General features: G+C 37.4%; 1 protein-coding gene across 1 annotated transcript in view; it reads left to right on the top strand.

Moving 5' to 3' along the window:
* The window catches only part of LOC149801053 (complement C4-B-like), a 148,005-nt gene that overhangs the window by 22,648 nt on the left and 106,534 nt on the right, over positions 1-18,823 (top strand). Inside the window, exon 2 of the mRNA XM_089956763.1 lies at positions 16,407-16,567. Within this exon, the coding sequence (XP_089812889.1) occupies positions 16,407-16,567 (161 nt within the window). The remainder of the gene's footprint in view (positions 1-16,406; positions 16,568-18,823) is intronic.

The raw sequence follows: 18,823 nt of genomic DNA, 5'->3' as shown, positions 1-18,823 counted from the left end.
CAAATGTATTTTTCGCCGTTGTATCAGCGATTATAAAATCGTACTCGGCATCATCTAGAATTAATCGTGCGTGATGTCTTTTATAATCATATGCACCACCTTGAGTAAATTTACCTATAATTTTTCTACCGAGATCTTTTGCGGTTTTGAGTTTATTAGGAATATCATCTTCGGAAACATCCTTAAACTCGCTAATAACTTCAGAATCTGACATGGGCAACCAAACTTTGGTCTGTGCATGATATGATATAATTGCCTCACTGACCACCAACGATGTCAGTATCATACAATCTAGCATATATCGTAACAAAACTATAGGTGCCCAACGTTTTTCACAAAAATGTCTGCCAAACCAAACATAACAAATCTTGTGAAGATTTTCGTTAAACTCGAATGATTCAACACAAGCGAATCCAGTCAGATCAAAATCAGGTAATGGTCCATTAATTGCCACTCGCGTCATCTCGTTTGTAGGGTGACCAAATCTTTCAAAGTACGTAGAACAATCTCCGTATCCCAGAAAACTTCCTGGATAACATGCAACCATATCAACCGAAATAACATCATTGTAATTGTATTTGGTATTCCATAATCCGCCATGTCCATATTCGACGCAACTTGCGCGTACGTCCTCGAGTAAATCAAATCGTGTTGGTTTCCATGAATTTCTCTCTCTGGCGAAATGAGCCGCAACAGATGGAACGGTAAAACAATTAGTTAGTAATTTGTCAGTATTTTCCGCGTGCTTGCACTGTAAAAACGTCGCAAGATTTTTCATCTCGTCATGGAGGGATTCTGTGCGATATATTTCACCGTTCGGTTTGACAAACTGATCAAATTGACCTTCTTCATTACTTTTAAATAACCATACCGATACAGGATCGGTTTTACTTATTTCGTTGATAAAATCAAACATACTATCTGTGGGGTAAAATCTAACAGTTCGATCACGTGGAAATATTGTTACTGCGTTAGTCCATGCGTGCGCGTTATGATCGATAATATTTATTGGAGCTCCCTTCGATTTATATTTCGACTGGTACAGTACTTCTCCCGTTATTGTCGCCACAGTTATTGGAAATTTTAATATTTTTCCTAACTCAGCAACATCTTTTATTGTAGCACCGGTATCCTTAACTGAATCAGCCCATGAGTTTATTTTTTCACGCCTTAAATCGGTTAATCCATTTCCACGCATCGCGTTTGTAAAGTGTTCTATTACTCGTTCAGCCACACAATTTAACCTTGAAAATTTCATCGGCGCTAGTTTATCAACGTTGGGTTTTTTATTTATCTCATAAATTCCATAAATAACCGCCGTTACAGGATACGCTCGTTCATAATACGGTTTGTCAATACCTGTCAGTAGACCCGGTCTGGAATTTTTACTTAATATGATAGTTTTATTATTGCCAAGGACAGGATCATATTTGTCACGGATAATCCAACTACCTGTTTCTGTTAATACAATAAATTTTACTCCGAAGAAATATTTTTGATTGCCCTCGTATTCAGCGATGTAGTTAATGATAGTTGCCGCTCGCTTGTCGTTCATTGTGGCGTCCGTGACAGTGTCCTTGACTCCGTCAGTGCGTATAATCTTGAACGTTGACCATGTATGAGATGCACCATCCGTGTAAAATTCTTTCTTGGCGTCGTGAATTTTCGAGATCAAACTTTTATTTTTCGGATCAACCAGATCTCGTACTGGCAAGTCAGAAGATAATCTGTCAAGGTTGAATTTATATTTAACAGGCCTAGTTTGGGATAATCTCTCAAACTCGTTCATATAATTAAAACAAATATTTAAATAAAGAAAATTATATATATATATACAATGTCCCAATGCAGATGGTTGATGATCGGCTCAGTAAATCGATGCAACAAATCCTGTAGAAAGGAATTTTGTTGGATACACTCACAAAACATACGACGAGGAAGTCTAGGACCAATACCATGTCTACGGTGTGGTATTGGAGTGCGAGGAAAGACAGAATTATGTGGAAAGTGCGGCGGGAAACGGTTCAGAGAGCTTAAAAGATATTATGACCAAAAAAATAATAGCGGTGAAAACGCTATAAAATCCGTGAGGGATTATATATCAAGATTTCAGACAAACAATGATTTAAACGTATAATATTATTATAATGGAGCAAAATATATTTGTCCCACATCCTGTCATAACAAACTATGAATCAAATATTAATGGTATCATCAGACACTGCAAGTTGAAGAGACAAGTTGGTTGTATTAATAATCATGTTATCTTAGATTTACAGTTGGGAAGAAACATTATTTCTGTCATAGATTTACGTATGAATGTCATAATGGGATGATCAATGACGGTCTTGTTATTGATCATATTGACGGGGATACTCAAAACAATAATTTATCCAATTTACAAGCTATCTCTCACAGCGAGAATAATACACGTGGAAATACAGGAAGATGTAAGACAATCGGAAAGAGGGCGGTAATTTCCACAAACATAGAAACTGGTGAAGAAATAAAATTGCGTTCAATGTATTCAGCTGCTAAATATTTTGATATTAATCCGTCTTCAGTACAAAAAGTCGCAGAAAATATATATAAAACAGCTTTTTCGAAAAAATATAAACAGAAAATTACCTTTCAGTATCAATAACTATCATCACCACATTATTAACTATCATCACCACATTATTAACTATCATCACCACATTGAATTAATTTTTTTAATTTATGTCACAGTAGGTCCTCCATACACTACTGAATTTTTGATTATATAAGGGGAGATTACTTTGTAATATATAGTTTTCTTCGTAGATTTTTGATTTTTTATGATCGTAATTAGTCAGTTTAACTAATTACTCGTAGAAGTATTATTTATGTTTTTTAAATATTTCCCCATCATACAACATTACGAGAGATCATGATAATGTTATTGATCCGTAGGAAGCTGTGTGTGGAACAGAAACCGTTGTCATGGTAATCGACCTGCAGGTGTGTGTTCATGCCACTGTTATTATTGATTCTCAGTCTGCTTAGGAAAACCGCTGTTATAAATACAGAAACTGTTGTTATTGATTCTCAGTCTGCTTAGGAAAACCGCTGTTATAAATACAGAAACTGTTATTATTCAGAAACCGCTGTTATAAATACAGAAACTGTTATTATTCAGAAACTGTTATAAATACAGAAACTGTTATTATTCAGAAACCGCTGTTTACTGTAAATATTGGTTCCTTAGCTATATAGCTAACTATATATTAACTTCCGAAACATATGTTCGTAACAATGTTTGATAGCTCAGTCAGTATGGTATTGGACTGTGACGCTCGCGGTCCAGGATCAAACCCCCATGGCTGACAATTTGTCGGTGGTGTACGCATAATTGCGATTTTTATAATAGTGGGGGGAACCGCAAACCCCCCCCCCCCACTCAGCAAAAACCCACCCACAACATTGACTTGTGGGTGATACATATTTTCGTATCACCCACTGGATTAATTATTGTGGGTGGGATTTTGCTGAGCGTACATGTTTGTACTGTCCTTAGTTAAGTTATATGTTTGTGCCCTTCATTCATAATCTGAGCTCGCTAATACACTCGATAGGGGCTCTTCATTCATTGTATATAACCATTTCATTGTATATATCCATTTCATTATATATATGTTATACGTATATCCTCTAAACTTGGTAGATTGCGGTGGCAAGCTACGAGTTTAATGAGGATTGTGCCGTCCTTAGTTAGTTATGTGTATATCCTCTAAACTTGGTAGATTGCGGTGGCAAGCTACGAGTTTAATGAGGATTGTGATGTCCTTAGTTAGTTATGTGTATATCCTCTAAACTTGGTAGATTGCGGTGGCAAGCTACGAGTTTAATGAGGATTGTGCTGTCCTTAGTTAGTTATATGTATATCCTCTAAACTTGGTAGATTGCGGTGGCAAGCTACGAGTTTAATGAGGATTGTGCTGTCCTTAGTTAGTTATATGTTATGTGTATATCCTCTAAACTTGGTAGATTGCGGTGGAAAGCTACGAGTTTAATGAGGATTGTGTTGTCCTTAGTTATATGTTATGTGTATATCCTCTAAACTTGGTAGATTGCGGTGGCAAGCTACGAGTTTAATGAGGATTGTGCCGTCCTCCCTCTTGGGCCTCTAGACCGTTGTTTGGCGGGTTAGGGGCTCTCGTAGAGGGAATATTTGCCTAATGAACTTGGTAGATTGCGGTGGCAAGCTACGAGTTCTTGGTTGTGCTGTCCCTGAAACATCCCGACAAACTCGCTAATACACTCGATAGGTGTTCTAGGGATATTTTTTTTATTTTAAAGATTTATATATTATATAATGAACCATGAAAATATCAATGATGTAATTGTCGCTATTAAAAAATTGAAAAAAGATGGAATTAATATATCTGATGAACTTAATCCTGAAAAAATAGTTTCTGACTTTGAGATTTTACAAGAACGTAAAACCCAGGGGACACACACACTATCATCTGAATACAGGCTCATGAAACGGATTCAATCGGCAATGTTTCAGTCGCTAGCTACCGTAGAAGATGATCATGTGAAGGAGTTCGTTCCTCTTTCTACCGCCGTAGAAAGAATTAAATCGTTATTATCCCACGAGTATGAGGCAAAGAAAACGATTAGTACCCGTATAAGACTATTAAGAAAAATAATGTTAGATCGTGAAACGATCCAGAGTAACCTCGTTACTGGTGAAACGATCCAGAGTAACTTCGTTACTGGTGAAACGATCCAAAGTAACCTCGTTACTGGTGATAATGAAAATGAAAGTTTTGGTAACTGGGGTCCATGTCAACGCTGACCACGTGTATTGGTAGTCAAAATCAAGAAAGTTCTAACCTTGTCAAATTGTTCCTAATAAATTTTATTTATTATAAATTTTATTTATTATAAATTTTATTTATTATAAATTTTATTTATTATAAATTTTATTTATTATAAATTAATTTTATTTATTAATAATATTATTTTTACTGAGGATTTTTTTTTTTATAACTAAAATCAAGAAAAATGCACGAATTACTTGATTCTGACGGGGTAGTTGGTAGTCAAAATCAAAGAAAAATGCACGAATTACTTGATTTCTGACGGGGTAGTTGGTAGTCAAAATCAGGAAAATTGAGCAATTTCGTTGTATTTTAGTAAAAAAAAAAATAAAAATCTCAGTAAAAATAATATTATTAATAAATAAAATTAATTTATAATAAATAAAATTTGTTAGGAACAATTTGACAAGGTTAGAACTTTCTTGATTTTGACGGGGTAGTTGGTAGTCGAAATCAAGTAATTCGTGCATTTTTATGTTTCTGACGGGGTAGTTGGTAGTCAAAATCAAGTAATTCGTGCATTTTTATGTTTCTGACGGGGTAGTTGGTAGTCAAAATCAAGCAATTTGTACAATTTCAGTAAAAATTAGGAAAATTAATAAATCCTATTTTTTTTGTGATAGAAATTTTAATTTTTACTTTCATCGACCAGCTTTTTTAGTTGCCTAGGCCGATTAATTTGTACCAAACACAAATTTGTGCCAGTAATAATAAAATATTTTTTTATTTATTTTTTTAAGTTGATCGAATTTGAGTCTGATCTCTGTTACAAATGTTCTTCTAACTGTTAAGAAATCCTCGCGTGTAAAAACCCTCCATTACATTACGACAAAAGTCCTTAGGACTTTACATACAGATTTATTACAAGCTCTTCTTCACGTATGTCAATTAAGCGATTAAGGTGGTCTGTGAGTTTAAAATTGATTCGCGTTAACATATTATTGTGACACCGCAGATACACGGGATTAGTTGGTTCTTGCACGATTAAACTTCCAGGGGGAACTTGTGGTGTGAACGTGTACAGGATGTATCCTTGTTGAGCTTGATTTGATCTTCCGAGATCTATTTGATAGCTGCCATCGATTACGTCACAAACCAGATTGACTGCGACCGTCGGTGTTATATTAACGATCCCCGGGGATACGTGTCTTCCACCGCCGTGTGGATCATTATCATATCTGAGAACGGTTGGATATGGTGCTAGTTTTTTCCACGCATCGAGTATTTTAGGAAAAAACTCATCAATGACATCATTGACAGATTTTCTTAACTCGGTTACACTATACCCGGGAAATTTAAAATTTGGTACATCGGCTTCTGTTAATTTATATTTTTCTAACCATTTATATGCATCAAATTGTTTAAATGATTTTAAACTAACCATCGCTTGAACTATTCGGTTATTAAAATATTCCATGTCTGATATAAGCTGATTTAATATTTCCACACGCGTGATGATTTTTTCACGCGATGACGCTGATATGTCAAAAATATGTTCGTTAAAATATTGATTTAGTTGATCTAGTTGTTTTTTACATTCTTGATTGATTTCCTGAAAATATTTCATAATATCACTCCGATTAAAACCCCAAACATGTCCTGTTTCCCCCTGATTTATAAAAGTCCATGCCTCAATATCATCGTGAAAGATAAAATGGCCAAGCATTGATTTACTTTTTAAAATACGTAGTTTTTCCCCGTATGATGGATTAATTTCATGATATGATTGCCTGTCCGTGACATAATCAGACTTTTTCGGTTCTAGTGGTCCATGATACACCCGGGGAATTTCAGGCCATCCTAGTACGGATCTTATCGTGGACTGATAAATATCAACGGCATAATCAGGCGAGTTTATTTCAATCGTCGAGGACAGGGTGGGTTCATGAACATTAATTGATATTTTTGATTCTTTTCCCGTTATTGATTTTATTCTACGCGCAAATTCCTCACTGATCTCTTCAATCTCGTAACTGCCGGTTGGTATTCCAACAACAACCCAGTCAGGTGTTCCATCGGGTTTGTTCTTGTTAGCAAATACAAGCGAATTCACTGGACAACAAATTTTTACAAAAGTCATGTTACTGAAATAAAATTAGTCAATTCTTATCAATTTTTATGTGCTGAACACGAATATGACAGTCAAATTGCAAAATTGGCTCTAGTTTTTTTGTAATCTGCAAGAAATTAATGTTTACATAACGAAATGCATTCCAATAGTAAAAGGTCAACTGTAATAGCCTACCTATAAAAAATCAAGTCATTGACTACATCTTAGATTTCTTCGCCTGTCTCTTGTACAGCTGTTCGGGAGCATCTCTGAGGAGTGTCCAGCAGTAGTCAGCCAGCATTGTAGTGGACCATTTTCCCTGGTATCTTTGTTCCATTGTTGCGATATCTTGATGAAAACGTTCGCCGTGTTCATCACTAACAATACCACAGTTGCTAGGAAAGAAATCCAAATGGGAATGAAGGAAGTGAATCTTTAGAGACATATTGCAGCCAAGTTTCTTATACTTCATCAACATGTCTTCTACTAGTTCCTTATAGTTTTCTGCCCTAACATTTCCGAGGAAGTTTGTAGAAACTAGGCGAAAAGCATTCCATGCTTGTTTCGCGTCACCTTCCAGCAAGTTGTTGAACCGGTCATCTTTGAAAAGCTCTCGAATCTGAGGACCCACAAAAACTCCCTCTTTAATCTTTGCTTCGCTGAGTCGAGGGAATTTTTCATGCAGGTATCGGAATGCTGGCAAAGTCCGGTCAATGGCTTTCACGAAGTTCTTCATCAAACCTAGTTTGATGTGAAGGGGTGGTAGCAAGATTTTCTGAGCCTCAACCAGAGCTGGGTGTTGGATATTCTTCTCTCCAATGGCTACATTCTGCCTGTGAGTCCATTCCTTCCTCATGTAGTGCATTTCCCTTGCTCGGCTATCCCACTCGCATAAGAAACACATGTATTTTGTATATCCTTGCTGCAGTCCCATTAAAAGGGCAACTACCTTCAAATCACCACAGAGGTGCCAGCTGTACTTGTTATACTCAATGGAATTCAGTAGCTGCCTTAAGTTATCGTATGTCTCTTTCATGTGGACAGCATACGCTACTGGAATAGATGGAAGAATGTTTCCATTGTGCAAAAGCACAGCCTTGAGACTCAGTTTCGAAGAGTCCACAAATAGTCTCCATTCTTGTGGGTCATGAGTGATTTTTAAAGCATTCATGAGGCCCTCAATATCGGAACAGAATATCAGATTACTTTCCTTTCTGAAGAAAGGCTCCAATTGCTGGTGGCGCTTTCGATATGCAGTAATTGTGACATCTTCTTCCAGAAGATTCCATTGTTGGAGTCTTGATCCTAGCAATTCTGCCTTGTTCTTTGATAAGTCCAAATCACGAATCAGGTCATTTAGTTCTTCCTGTGTTATTCTGTGTGGGGTTGATGATGCACCACAGTGAAAATCTGGATCACTGCATGCTGATGGACCAGGAGAAGAACAGGTCGACTCACCTTTGTCTTCGTCAGATGAATCAAGAGAATATTCTGCTGGAGGTTCTGGAATAGGAAGTCCCTCACCATGTGGAACTGGTCTCAATGCAGACGGAATGTTTGGGTAGACTATTCTCGACTTCTTTCGCTTCGTTATTCCGCCGGAAAGAGGAGGAACCAAGCAGAAGTAACAGTCATTTAGGTGGTTGCTTGGCTCTCTCCACACCATTGGGACTGCAAACGGCATTGATGACCTTTTGCAATTCAACCACTGTGAAAGCTGTGTTGTACATGTAGCACAGCATATATGCGGAGCCCAAGGCTTGTCTTGGTCACCAACCTTGCATCCGAAGTAAAGATGATATGCCTTCTTCACTTGAGAATTGATACTTTTCTTCTGGTTGGCAAATGTCACTTCCCCACAAATATAGCAAAAATTGTCCGCGGTATTAACACACTTTCGAGGCATTACTGTTCTTTATTGTACGTAAATGGATAAAATAATAAGTTTTATGTAACAGTAGCTTGAACTGTCTCGCACAACGTCTAAAATATTTTAAATGCTGAACCTATCTGATTGGGCTTTATATAGTACACTGCTTACGTCAGCTTCAGCAGCCGCCTGGCATTAGTATAATAGGCCTACACATGTATAGTACACTGCTGACGTCAACTTACTTCAGCAGCCGCATGGCATTAGTATTGCATTGCATCAGAAAATGATGCAATCAACTGTGGATGATGTGAGCATGATGATATTATGCAATGTTACATCATTATTCCGGATGTTGCTGCAGTCCTACTGGAGAAATTTACACAGTGAAACATAGAAAATGAGGTATATGAATATCTTCAAAACGAGAGCCAATACAAATTTTTCACGGTTATATTCGTGTTCGGCACACCAAAATACTACAGATTAGGGCCTTTTCAAGTCAGTAATGATTTCACTGTTGACCAGTGTTATTTGCTGGTGTACCATTAAATGATTTTGATCTGATATTTGGCCAGCTGTAATATACTCGTAATTGTGCTAGTGCTATTTCTTTTGCTGGAATTGCAGTGGGAAAATTAACACTAAATTCAGGATTAATTGAACTTACCGAGATCATCGTTATCTTTGGCGGAGTTGTGTTGGTCACGATCTGCCGGAGTAATTCTGTCATTATTGATACTTGTATCTTTAATACCGATACCTTCGTCGTATATTTTGGTTATCATTGAAAATTCCAAATCAGATATAATTCCATCACTGAGACTCGCTGATAACAACGAGGATAATTTCGAGTATGCTACCGTCGCTGTATGTAATTTTATTTTGTAATCGGATAATTTTTCGTTCGTACAAGTACATATTTTTTTTGTGATGATATTAAGCACACCTGCAATAGTTGTTGCTGCTGAAATACAGATAGTTACAGCTACTGGTGCCATCGTTGTCAACGCTGATAATATGACACCGGTTCCAGCAACAACAGCGGATACTGAATAAACAATCACATCAACGATAACCAATCGTCGTCGATATTTTTTTACTTTTACTGTATATTGATCAACTTGATCTTTTAGCGCAGCCTGCCATTCACGCGCTTGATTGTATCTGTATTGTGCACCGTCCATATATATTTTTATACAGTAACCAATTGAGGTGTTTCAGCTACAAATTCCAAACACCACCAGAAGGATGTTGCGGTTAATTTCTTATCAGCTGCTTCCAGAATAAATATTTCCTCGGCTCCGATATTTAATATAACAGATACAACCCCGGAAAACCTGTCTGTGGAATGACGCCATGGAAACGTTGTAAATATTTCAAATTTTGCAGCACTGAACACGGACAGCCTGTACACGCCAGTGACTGTTGCGGTATATTTGATAGTATTATTTTGCTGCGACCATGTTGCAAATCCCGATGATACCGTGCATACGATGTTTGTAATATGCCCGGGAGTTATTCCAGCTGGAATTTTAATCAAATTGGTTTTGCTGACAATCTCAAGAATTCCCGCTACGATGTTTTGCTGTTTTTGTTTGATCGTGTCTAGGTCAGTTTTGATATCAACGAGTTTCATGTCAATGGCGCGTGGAGTACCGAAGAATTTATCTATGGCATCATCGATTTTTTGAAAATTTCTTCGAAATCTTCCAAAAGCTCCTGCGTGAACGTCATACTCAGCCCGTAACGTGGATAATTTACCGTCTACGGTGCCATAGTTGACATCGACGTATTTTTTTGTTGCTGCGTCTTCGTCAGATGTTGGATCTTTTAAAACTACTATTTTGTTCCCGTTCATGCTGAGTTCACCCATCATTGTGTCACCGGTGTTTCTCACGCGATTAGCAACACTTTTTGCAATTTCATCTCTGATGGTTTTAAGTGACATACTTGAATCTCTGATTCTACCACCGTCAGTAAACACGGGAATATTATCCGTAACTGCACCGAGTACTCGCCGGACTATATCATTCCATTTGATATTGCTGGTTTTTAGTTTACCATATCGATCTTGAAAAATAACAACTTCATCTGGGTCAACTCCAGCCAGGTTCATAATATCAGCAAGGTCATCCTTGGTCGCATACTTCGACAGATCAACGTCGCCGGGCTTTTTCTTAACGCGTGAAGAAGATCTTCCGTAAATGTCAACCATTATAATAAGACCCGTTGTTTAAAACGCCTTACGCGCAACAAATCGGTTGCTTGTATAATCGTGCACGACTTTATGTGGCGGCCTGGATGATTTTGATATAGCGTCGAGTACATTAATTACTTCACGGCCGCATATTGGCGGATCTGTCATTGTTTGTGTGGGTAGCGTTGAATACCAAACTTTGTAACCAGAGGTTGTTGCGTGGAGTGGTGCGACATACTTGATAAATTCAACAGGGGGAGCTAACCCGTACGAATCAAAATAAACAATTCCACGTGGATCAACTGCGTATGATACCCAATGAGTACCAGGTCCAGAACGTTTGTCAAGATTAATAATACCTGTTTCTAGTTTGTTTGGTTGTTTCGGTAATTGATCTCGCATAAAAACACCTCTAAAGGCGGATATTTTTAATTTTTTAGCGGCATTAAGTAAATCAAAATTTGATGCTGGAACGTCTAACGAAGTGATCCTGGAAGCCTTAGGCCTCTCCCCCAACGAGATCCCGGTAATCTTAGACCGCGTCCCTTTTTTTTGTTATATCGTCCACCAGTAACTTTTTCGAAAAATTTTTTACCCGCCGCTCCAGCAACACCTAACGCGGCCGCTTTTGCTACGGCTGGAGCAGCTGCAGCTAGTAATGCCGGAATGGCCGCAAGCAATGGGAATATACCACCCGTTTTAACCATGTCTTTGATGGCGCTCCGGGAGAGATGAAATTGAACTCCAGTTTTTGATTCTAGAGCTTTATTGAAATGTTTAATCTGATTATTTGTCAGCGATAATTTGTTTGGACCACCACTAATCTGATCTCGTTTTAGTGATATTTTAGTTCCGCATTTGTTGGCGGTTTTTGATTGAAGCTTTTTTACCTGACCCGGGGTCAGAGTAACATTAACATGACTATACGACATTTTTATATAAATAATATTTTTCTAAATAACACAATTAAATATTTTCCACCGGTGCATCAACAACCCTCATTCGACCACTACCACCTTAAAGTAACATGGCTTTGTCGCTAAGTATGACCGCGATCGCTCTGTAATCAACACCACCGGTATTTAATGTTGCTTTGAGATGTATATCAACGACAGATTGTTTTGATAGATCAAGATGTTCTAATGAAAAATAATAAATCGGATACAATTTTTTAAAATCTAGTTGTGATATTTGCAACCCGGTATCAACATTTTGATCACGTCCCATAAATGACATCAAACGATGATATGCACGTCCTATGTGATTTAATGCATAATTTAGTTGTACATTTTCTGTTGGTTCCTGTTGTCCGTTTATCCGTAAAGAAATATCTATGAGACCTAGTTGGTCAAATATCATATGAGAGTGAATTTGTGAGTTTAAACGATTAGTTCTCTGGAAAGCAATAAAAATATGTCGTGGTGCAGAAACACCCTGTTGTGATGCTATATGCCATGTAAACTGACCGTTAACGTTAGTTTGCATGCTATCCGTGCTTGTTGTTAACCATGATAACAAGGATTTACCACCTGCATCCATGAAAGAAATTAATCGCTGTTCTTCTGCGATCGTTGGAGTCATTACCGGCATCCACAGTGAAAGTTTCGATAATATTACTTTACCAGCGTCACCAACGGGTCTCCACAGAGCATCATTATCATCGTTCTTTCTTACAAGAACAACAGTGTGTCTAGCTCCAAAAATAACCTTTTTAACATTCCTGCAAAATCCAAAAATATGCGATAGTGGAATTGTACATGAAAAACCTCTATTGCCCCCTAGCAACATATTTCTACGTGCTGCAAATCCCAAGTTGAAATTTTCGCTAGAACCATGAACTACTGGCCACACATCAGCATCAGCGTTATCGGCAAAATTTCTTGGTCGTCTTATATTATACGGATCATTTTCAGGGTTATCGGAGTTATCTTTCACAAACATCATTGTGGGACCTGCTGATCTTGTATAATCATCAGAATATCTTGCTAATCATATTATTGTTGTAGCAACGTCGACATCATTCTGAATTGATTCAATATTTTTTCCATCAATCATATATGTGGCGCCACAAAATAATGCCATGATCCCGTTGTTGACAAAACCAACTTTTACTGGATCTAAGTAATTAGTATCATCCGTTTTTATAATTGTACCTTCTACCTCAAGAAAGGCATCAGCGGGTAAAAAGTATCTACTTGTGTCATGAACTTGTAGTTCAATTCTTCCACGTTGATCTGGTTGTTTTGCGTCATAGGAATAAAATTGATAATCACGTACAGATTCATCCTTAAGGACGGGTGCTTCCATGTCAAATGCTGTGTCGGATACGCGCTTGAACATTTTATTATAATTATTTTTCGTCTAACACGTTGATCACCGCCGCCGGAAAGTTCCACCTCGGGAAGTTCCACTTCCGGATATCAAACTTGAGATATTATTTCCAGATTCACCGAGTCCTTGATCTGCTAACGCCGCTAGTTTTTGATTTGCAGCTTGATTTATTATTTTACTAACATCTGCAGGCATCACCTCAGTACTTGCCAGTTTCACCGGTGGTTGTTGTTTTCGTCGCAATAATCGTGCTAGTCTTTCCTTGATCGCCGAGAACGCCTTACCAGCAACATTGACAATTGCACCAGGAGCTTTATCACGAACAATATCAATAGCCTTCATCGATAATTGTTTTGCAACTGGTGCTACTTTTGGAGCTATCCTCGTGAATAATCCCCGAATGACATCACCAAGTCCATCTCCGTAAATAACACTATAGATTGGTAATCGTGAGTTTACCGCTCTAACCTGTGTGGGTTTACGATGATTATCATGCACAATCATCTTATTTTATTTACCATTTATCTAACAACTAGTCATCAACGAGCTCATCAATAAGTTCTCGGTAAACGCCAATATCCATGATGCCACCTTGAAATAGTCGCCGACAAATATCAGCTGCTTCATTGGTTATTTCTGGTGAATTATTTCCAGCTCGTTTTCCTCCTATGAGAACTTCTAACCGTGACACATCATTGATGATATTATCAGGACATAAACCACGTCCTGTTTTAGGTTCATCTTGGGGTGTTTTAAATACTGGTGGTTGCATTACCGAAGTAAGTACTTCAGTGGTGGCCGGGGGTGAGTCACCTTCTCGAAATCCATGTGGTGAACCTGTCGGTGTAAATGTTACATCCGGTGCAGAAATTTTACGTAAAGGTGAAGAAATTTTCTTCGAGGAGTATGGTTTTTTAAGTGACTCTTTAGCCCTTTTAAGTTCCGACCTCAACATTTGCTGCGGCGAAGAAGATTGCTGTTGTTCTATTTGTTGCAGAGGTGGAGGAAGCTGATACTGGGAGGACTCTCCTTGTCCTAGTTGTTCCCGTCTCCCTCTAAGTCTTTCTACTTCTTCATTAAGTCTTTCAAATTCTGGACCTCTAGCTTGGTTTTTATTGTAATATACGCGATATATCCATTTAATGAAATTATCATTACTTGTTTTTTCATGAGAGGGTTTTAAAAAATTAGATTTATTAGATATATTTTTTGATATCATCTCAGGTAATTTCTCTCTTTCAATATTTCTAATTTCCTCAACAACTCCTTCGTTAAATCTTGCAATTAATTTTAAGCTCTCTCCTCCTGATTTGGATTTAGATGCAAGTTTTTTTCTCACATCGGCGACTTCAGTACGAAGTTCTCCAATACCTTCAAGTATTTCCTCACCAACAGGTGGAGGCTGAGCCGCAGCTATGTCAGTTGGAAGGTCTCGTAAAATCTTCTTTGCCTGTTTAGTTCTTCTTGCTATTTTTTCAGCCTGCGCCGCAGTTTGTTTTGATACCGGAAGAAGATCTTCTTTGATGACAGTTGCAACTTGTTCAGTAGCTGCAGTGACGGGCTTAAACAGTTTTTTAGTGTCCTCTTCATACTCAACTTTTGCTTCTTGCTGCGCTTGCAGATTTTTTCTAAATGAGTCTCTGACAGGAAGAAATTTTTTAATTGTTTCTAATCGTTCTCGTGCTGTTCTTGCAGTATGAGATTCTGGATGTACCATTTTATTATAACATAATAATTTAATTAATATCAGCAAAAGAGGAGCAGCAGAGAGGGTACCTACCAACGTTGGTCGTCAAACAAATAAACAAGAAATAAATAAACACGTAGAGTACTTTATTTTTTCAGATACTATTTCGAACTGAGGTTTTATTAGTACAATCGTCCATTACAGAAATAAAACATCTCAAGGAAAAGTTCATTTGTAAAATCTTGACCTTTCTACGAGATGATTTATTTGTTTGTTTTATTTGTTTTGTCGGAATTCTATGGTCTGTTCACCCTCTCTGCTGCTGATCTGAATGGATGAAAAAGAAGCTGTACAGAACGCTTCTCCTCTCCTGGTCACATCTCAGTGACATAACACTTATTGCAGTTGCTCACAACCCCAGCTGGAGTCCCCAAACTAGAAAAGAAAAGGAATCTTACTGGATACTCCGCCTTAGAACACTGAAACGAAGCGGTTTAAACCAAGAAGACTAGAAAAAGATATTCTTGCACAAATACAATTATCTTTTACAGCCGACAAATTTTCTTTTAAATAATTCTCTGAATTTGCTTAAATAGCATATGACTACTATAACAATTAAATATCCGGGTCATAATCTGCACTTACATAAATTTACATAAAATAACAGATGTCGTTATGGCTCATCAGTTTGTACGTCAATACAAATATGTTCCAGTATCAGCAACAAGCTCAAATAAACTAGATGACACATAACAGAGTTAAAAGGTTGAATTCCTGTAAAAACAGTCATGCAAAGTTTCGCAAAAATAGTCTTTTTTTCTCTGTTTTATTAGTTTGTCTTGTCTATGTTTTGTATTTACCTTTGAAAAGGACTCATTAAAGAGTCGAAAGCGCTCATGCCAGCCAGATACTAGTTTCGCCTTTTTTATTGTCAGTTATTGCATTTATCTTAATCAATCCCCGACACACTTGAAAAGATTGTTATTCGCCATATGATTTGTATTCTTTACACACACACACACACACACAAATACGCCATGGAGTTACACACACCTGATTTGCATGGATACAATCTCAAGATATTGCTACAATGTTGACATGTTATTACAACGTACACACATTGTGTGCATGTATATATATATATATATATATATATATATATATATATATATATATATATATATATATATATATATATATATATATATATATTGCAGGCACGTGCAACCAAAGGTCTGCGGCTAAGTTTAGTCCGCTTATTTACATCATAGGGTGTGGTCTTAAAAATCACTTGTCCAAAATACGCCATGGAGGGAGTTAAACATGCCTGATTTGTTGTTTATAATTTTGATCTGTTATTACAATGTAAAGACATTGCTAAATTCACTTTTTCAGAACAAATCCTCTTTCATTTTCAGCGCAAATGACCATTACCTTCTCGCGGCCCCAAAGTATCTGAGATTTGGCGTGGATGAACCATTGTCAGTGAGCTACCATGGAAATGGACAACTGGATATGACGATTCTCCTTCGTCACAGGATCAAAGAATTCTCAGTTCGTCAGGTTACCCTTCGACCAGGTGAATACATTATCATACTTCACTGTGTTACGTCGTAGCAGGACTGCCTTAAAAACACTGCTTGTGATAATTGTCAGTAGAAGAAACAACTTTGACCTGGATCTGCGGGGCATCATGCAATTTGCAAATATACACTATTTGTTATCGTGTGCATGATACACACTAGTCCTACATGTAATACATAGCACATGTTGATTTTGTTTAGGTGCTATGTCTTACTATCCAAATAAAGGCCTTGTATAGCATGTTCCGTTGTTGTTGACATCGAAATGAGTAATCAAAGTTTCAGGAATATCAAATACACTTGGCAACCTATATTGACACTCTTCCACCAATTTATGTGTAATTAATATACTTACTGTGCTGTCTTTATCCTGGCGGAATGAAAATATGATATTAGCAAACGGACGCATTTTCACGTTCCGTTGTCATACATTTGAATTTGTTGCAATGCTACAGTAGTCGAGGTATGTCGAAGTAAGTTCAAGTAGGTACATGTAGGGGATAAGTTTCTTGAACGAAACGAACCGTTGCTTACAGTTCAAATAAGCATAATATATTTTAATTCGTTTCGTTAAAGAATAATATTTCAACTTAACCCGATTTCGGCATTCCCGGCTTTCCAGGCAACTGAAATGTAGGCCAACGAAACTTGAAAATAGGTCCATTTCTTTTGTGATAATTTTAATTTGTTAGAGAAAATGCATCAGAGTAAGTAAAGTCTGACTAAAATATTATGACTTTATTTTGTAGAAAAGCGACGTTATTTTAGTTGTCAGTTGTTTGAAATATTCCTGAAAATTTGACTTTCGTAACGATGTTAGTCGACATCGAAACACGCTACACAGCGCCGTTAGTTAGGCTGTAAGACCTTGACGCCCACAACATAAATATCATCGACAAGTATCACATGTAGGACTAGATACACACACGAATACGTTACTAAATCTACCCCTTGAGCTCTCTTTCAACTATTAGAGATTGTTTTTAACGTTATTTGTGATGCCCATAATACACGAATACACGTTAGCTCTTTCGAACATACTTCCTTGATAGTGGGTAAACATTTATAGTGTTGAAAGAAAACAACAAAACAACATGATCAACAGGAGCATCAGCAACAACAACAATAACATAATAATAATAATAATACGAGACTTAGCAAATTTGCTGTTTTCATTACTGTATGACATATTCACTGTCAACATTTATGTTAATGTTAACTTTTATAAAGAATCTTGTGTTCCAGAAACTCGTATCGTCTTTTATTCGGAGACTTATTTATTTTTATACTTGCTTAAGCAATGTTACCGCTCGGGGTTACTAGACAGCAGTTCAAAGATCTCACCCCTTTCCCAAGTGGGTCATATTTATGCATGCAGTCCAACTGAAATAAAGCCCGGTATATCGTGAAACCTATTTTATTTACACTGACAAATATTGCTGTGCAGTTGCATCTCCTCAAACGTAATTCAGCCATATGAAAGGTAGAGCGCTTTGACATTATTTTCACGATATAGTGAAGTCTGTATTTTCAATTATGAGTCTCTTACACCTCAGTAATACTGGAGCCCATTTCACCTCACTCGCTTGGAAGCATCAGTAGTAAGGTGGGGCACTATACGTACAATGGAAATTAGCATTACGGAGACCCCTGGGTGAATATACGTACAATGGAAATTTAACATGGCGAAAAATCGTGGGTTAATATACGTACAAGGGGAATTAACATGGGAAAAAATTGTGGGCCGATATACGTACAAGGGGAATTTAACATGGGAATAGAGTTTGGGGGTTGTTTAGGGACAAAGGGGAATTGAATATGGGATTTTTTTTTTTTTAAATTTTTTTTTAAAAAGGGGTAGGCAATGGAAAGGCTATCTCTTTTCGAGAAATATGGCTGGCCCTGAAAAGGGCCTTTGGGTTTATGTTAATATTAATATTAACATAGATGGCATCTGTCACATCTTCTTCTTCTCAAACTCCTTCTAACTGCCGGTCCATACACAAGTACCCTCTTGAGACATCCTTGTCTTTCTATGTAAACTCTCCTCATCCATTGACTAGTATCTGTCCTATCAACAACAGTCCACTTGGACCTGACATACATGAGCATGTCCGTCCTAAACATCATGGAAGTCACAAGGGTGGATGACTCAACTGTGGTCCACATCTTGAAGCGACGAGAATAGGTGAATCAATGCAGTGAACTGCGCTTATTTATAGGTACAGGAAGGATTGAAACGGATTGAATTC

The sequence above is a fragment of the Sinohyriopsis cumingii genome, chromosome 4, assembly GCF_028554795.1.
Source record: "Sinohyriopsis cumingii isolate HCF-2022 chromosome 4, ASM2855479v2, whole genome shotgun sequence".
NCBI lineage: Eukaryota > Metazoa > Mollusca > Bivalvia > Unionida > Unionidae > Sinohyriopsis > Sinohyriopsis cumingii.
Note: the sequence above shows the minus strand (reverse complement) of the source record. Positions and strands in the feature narration are given on the sequence as shown.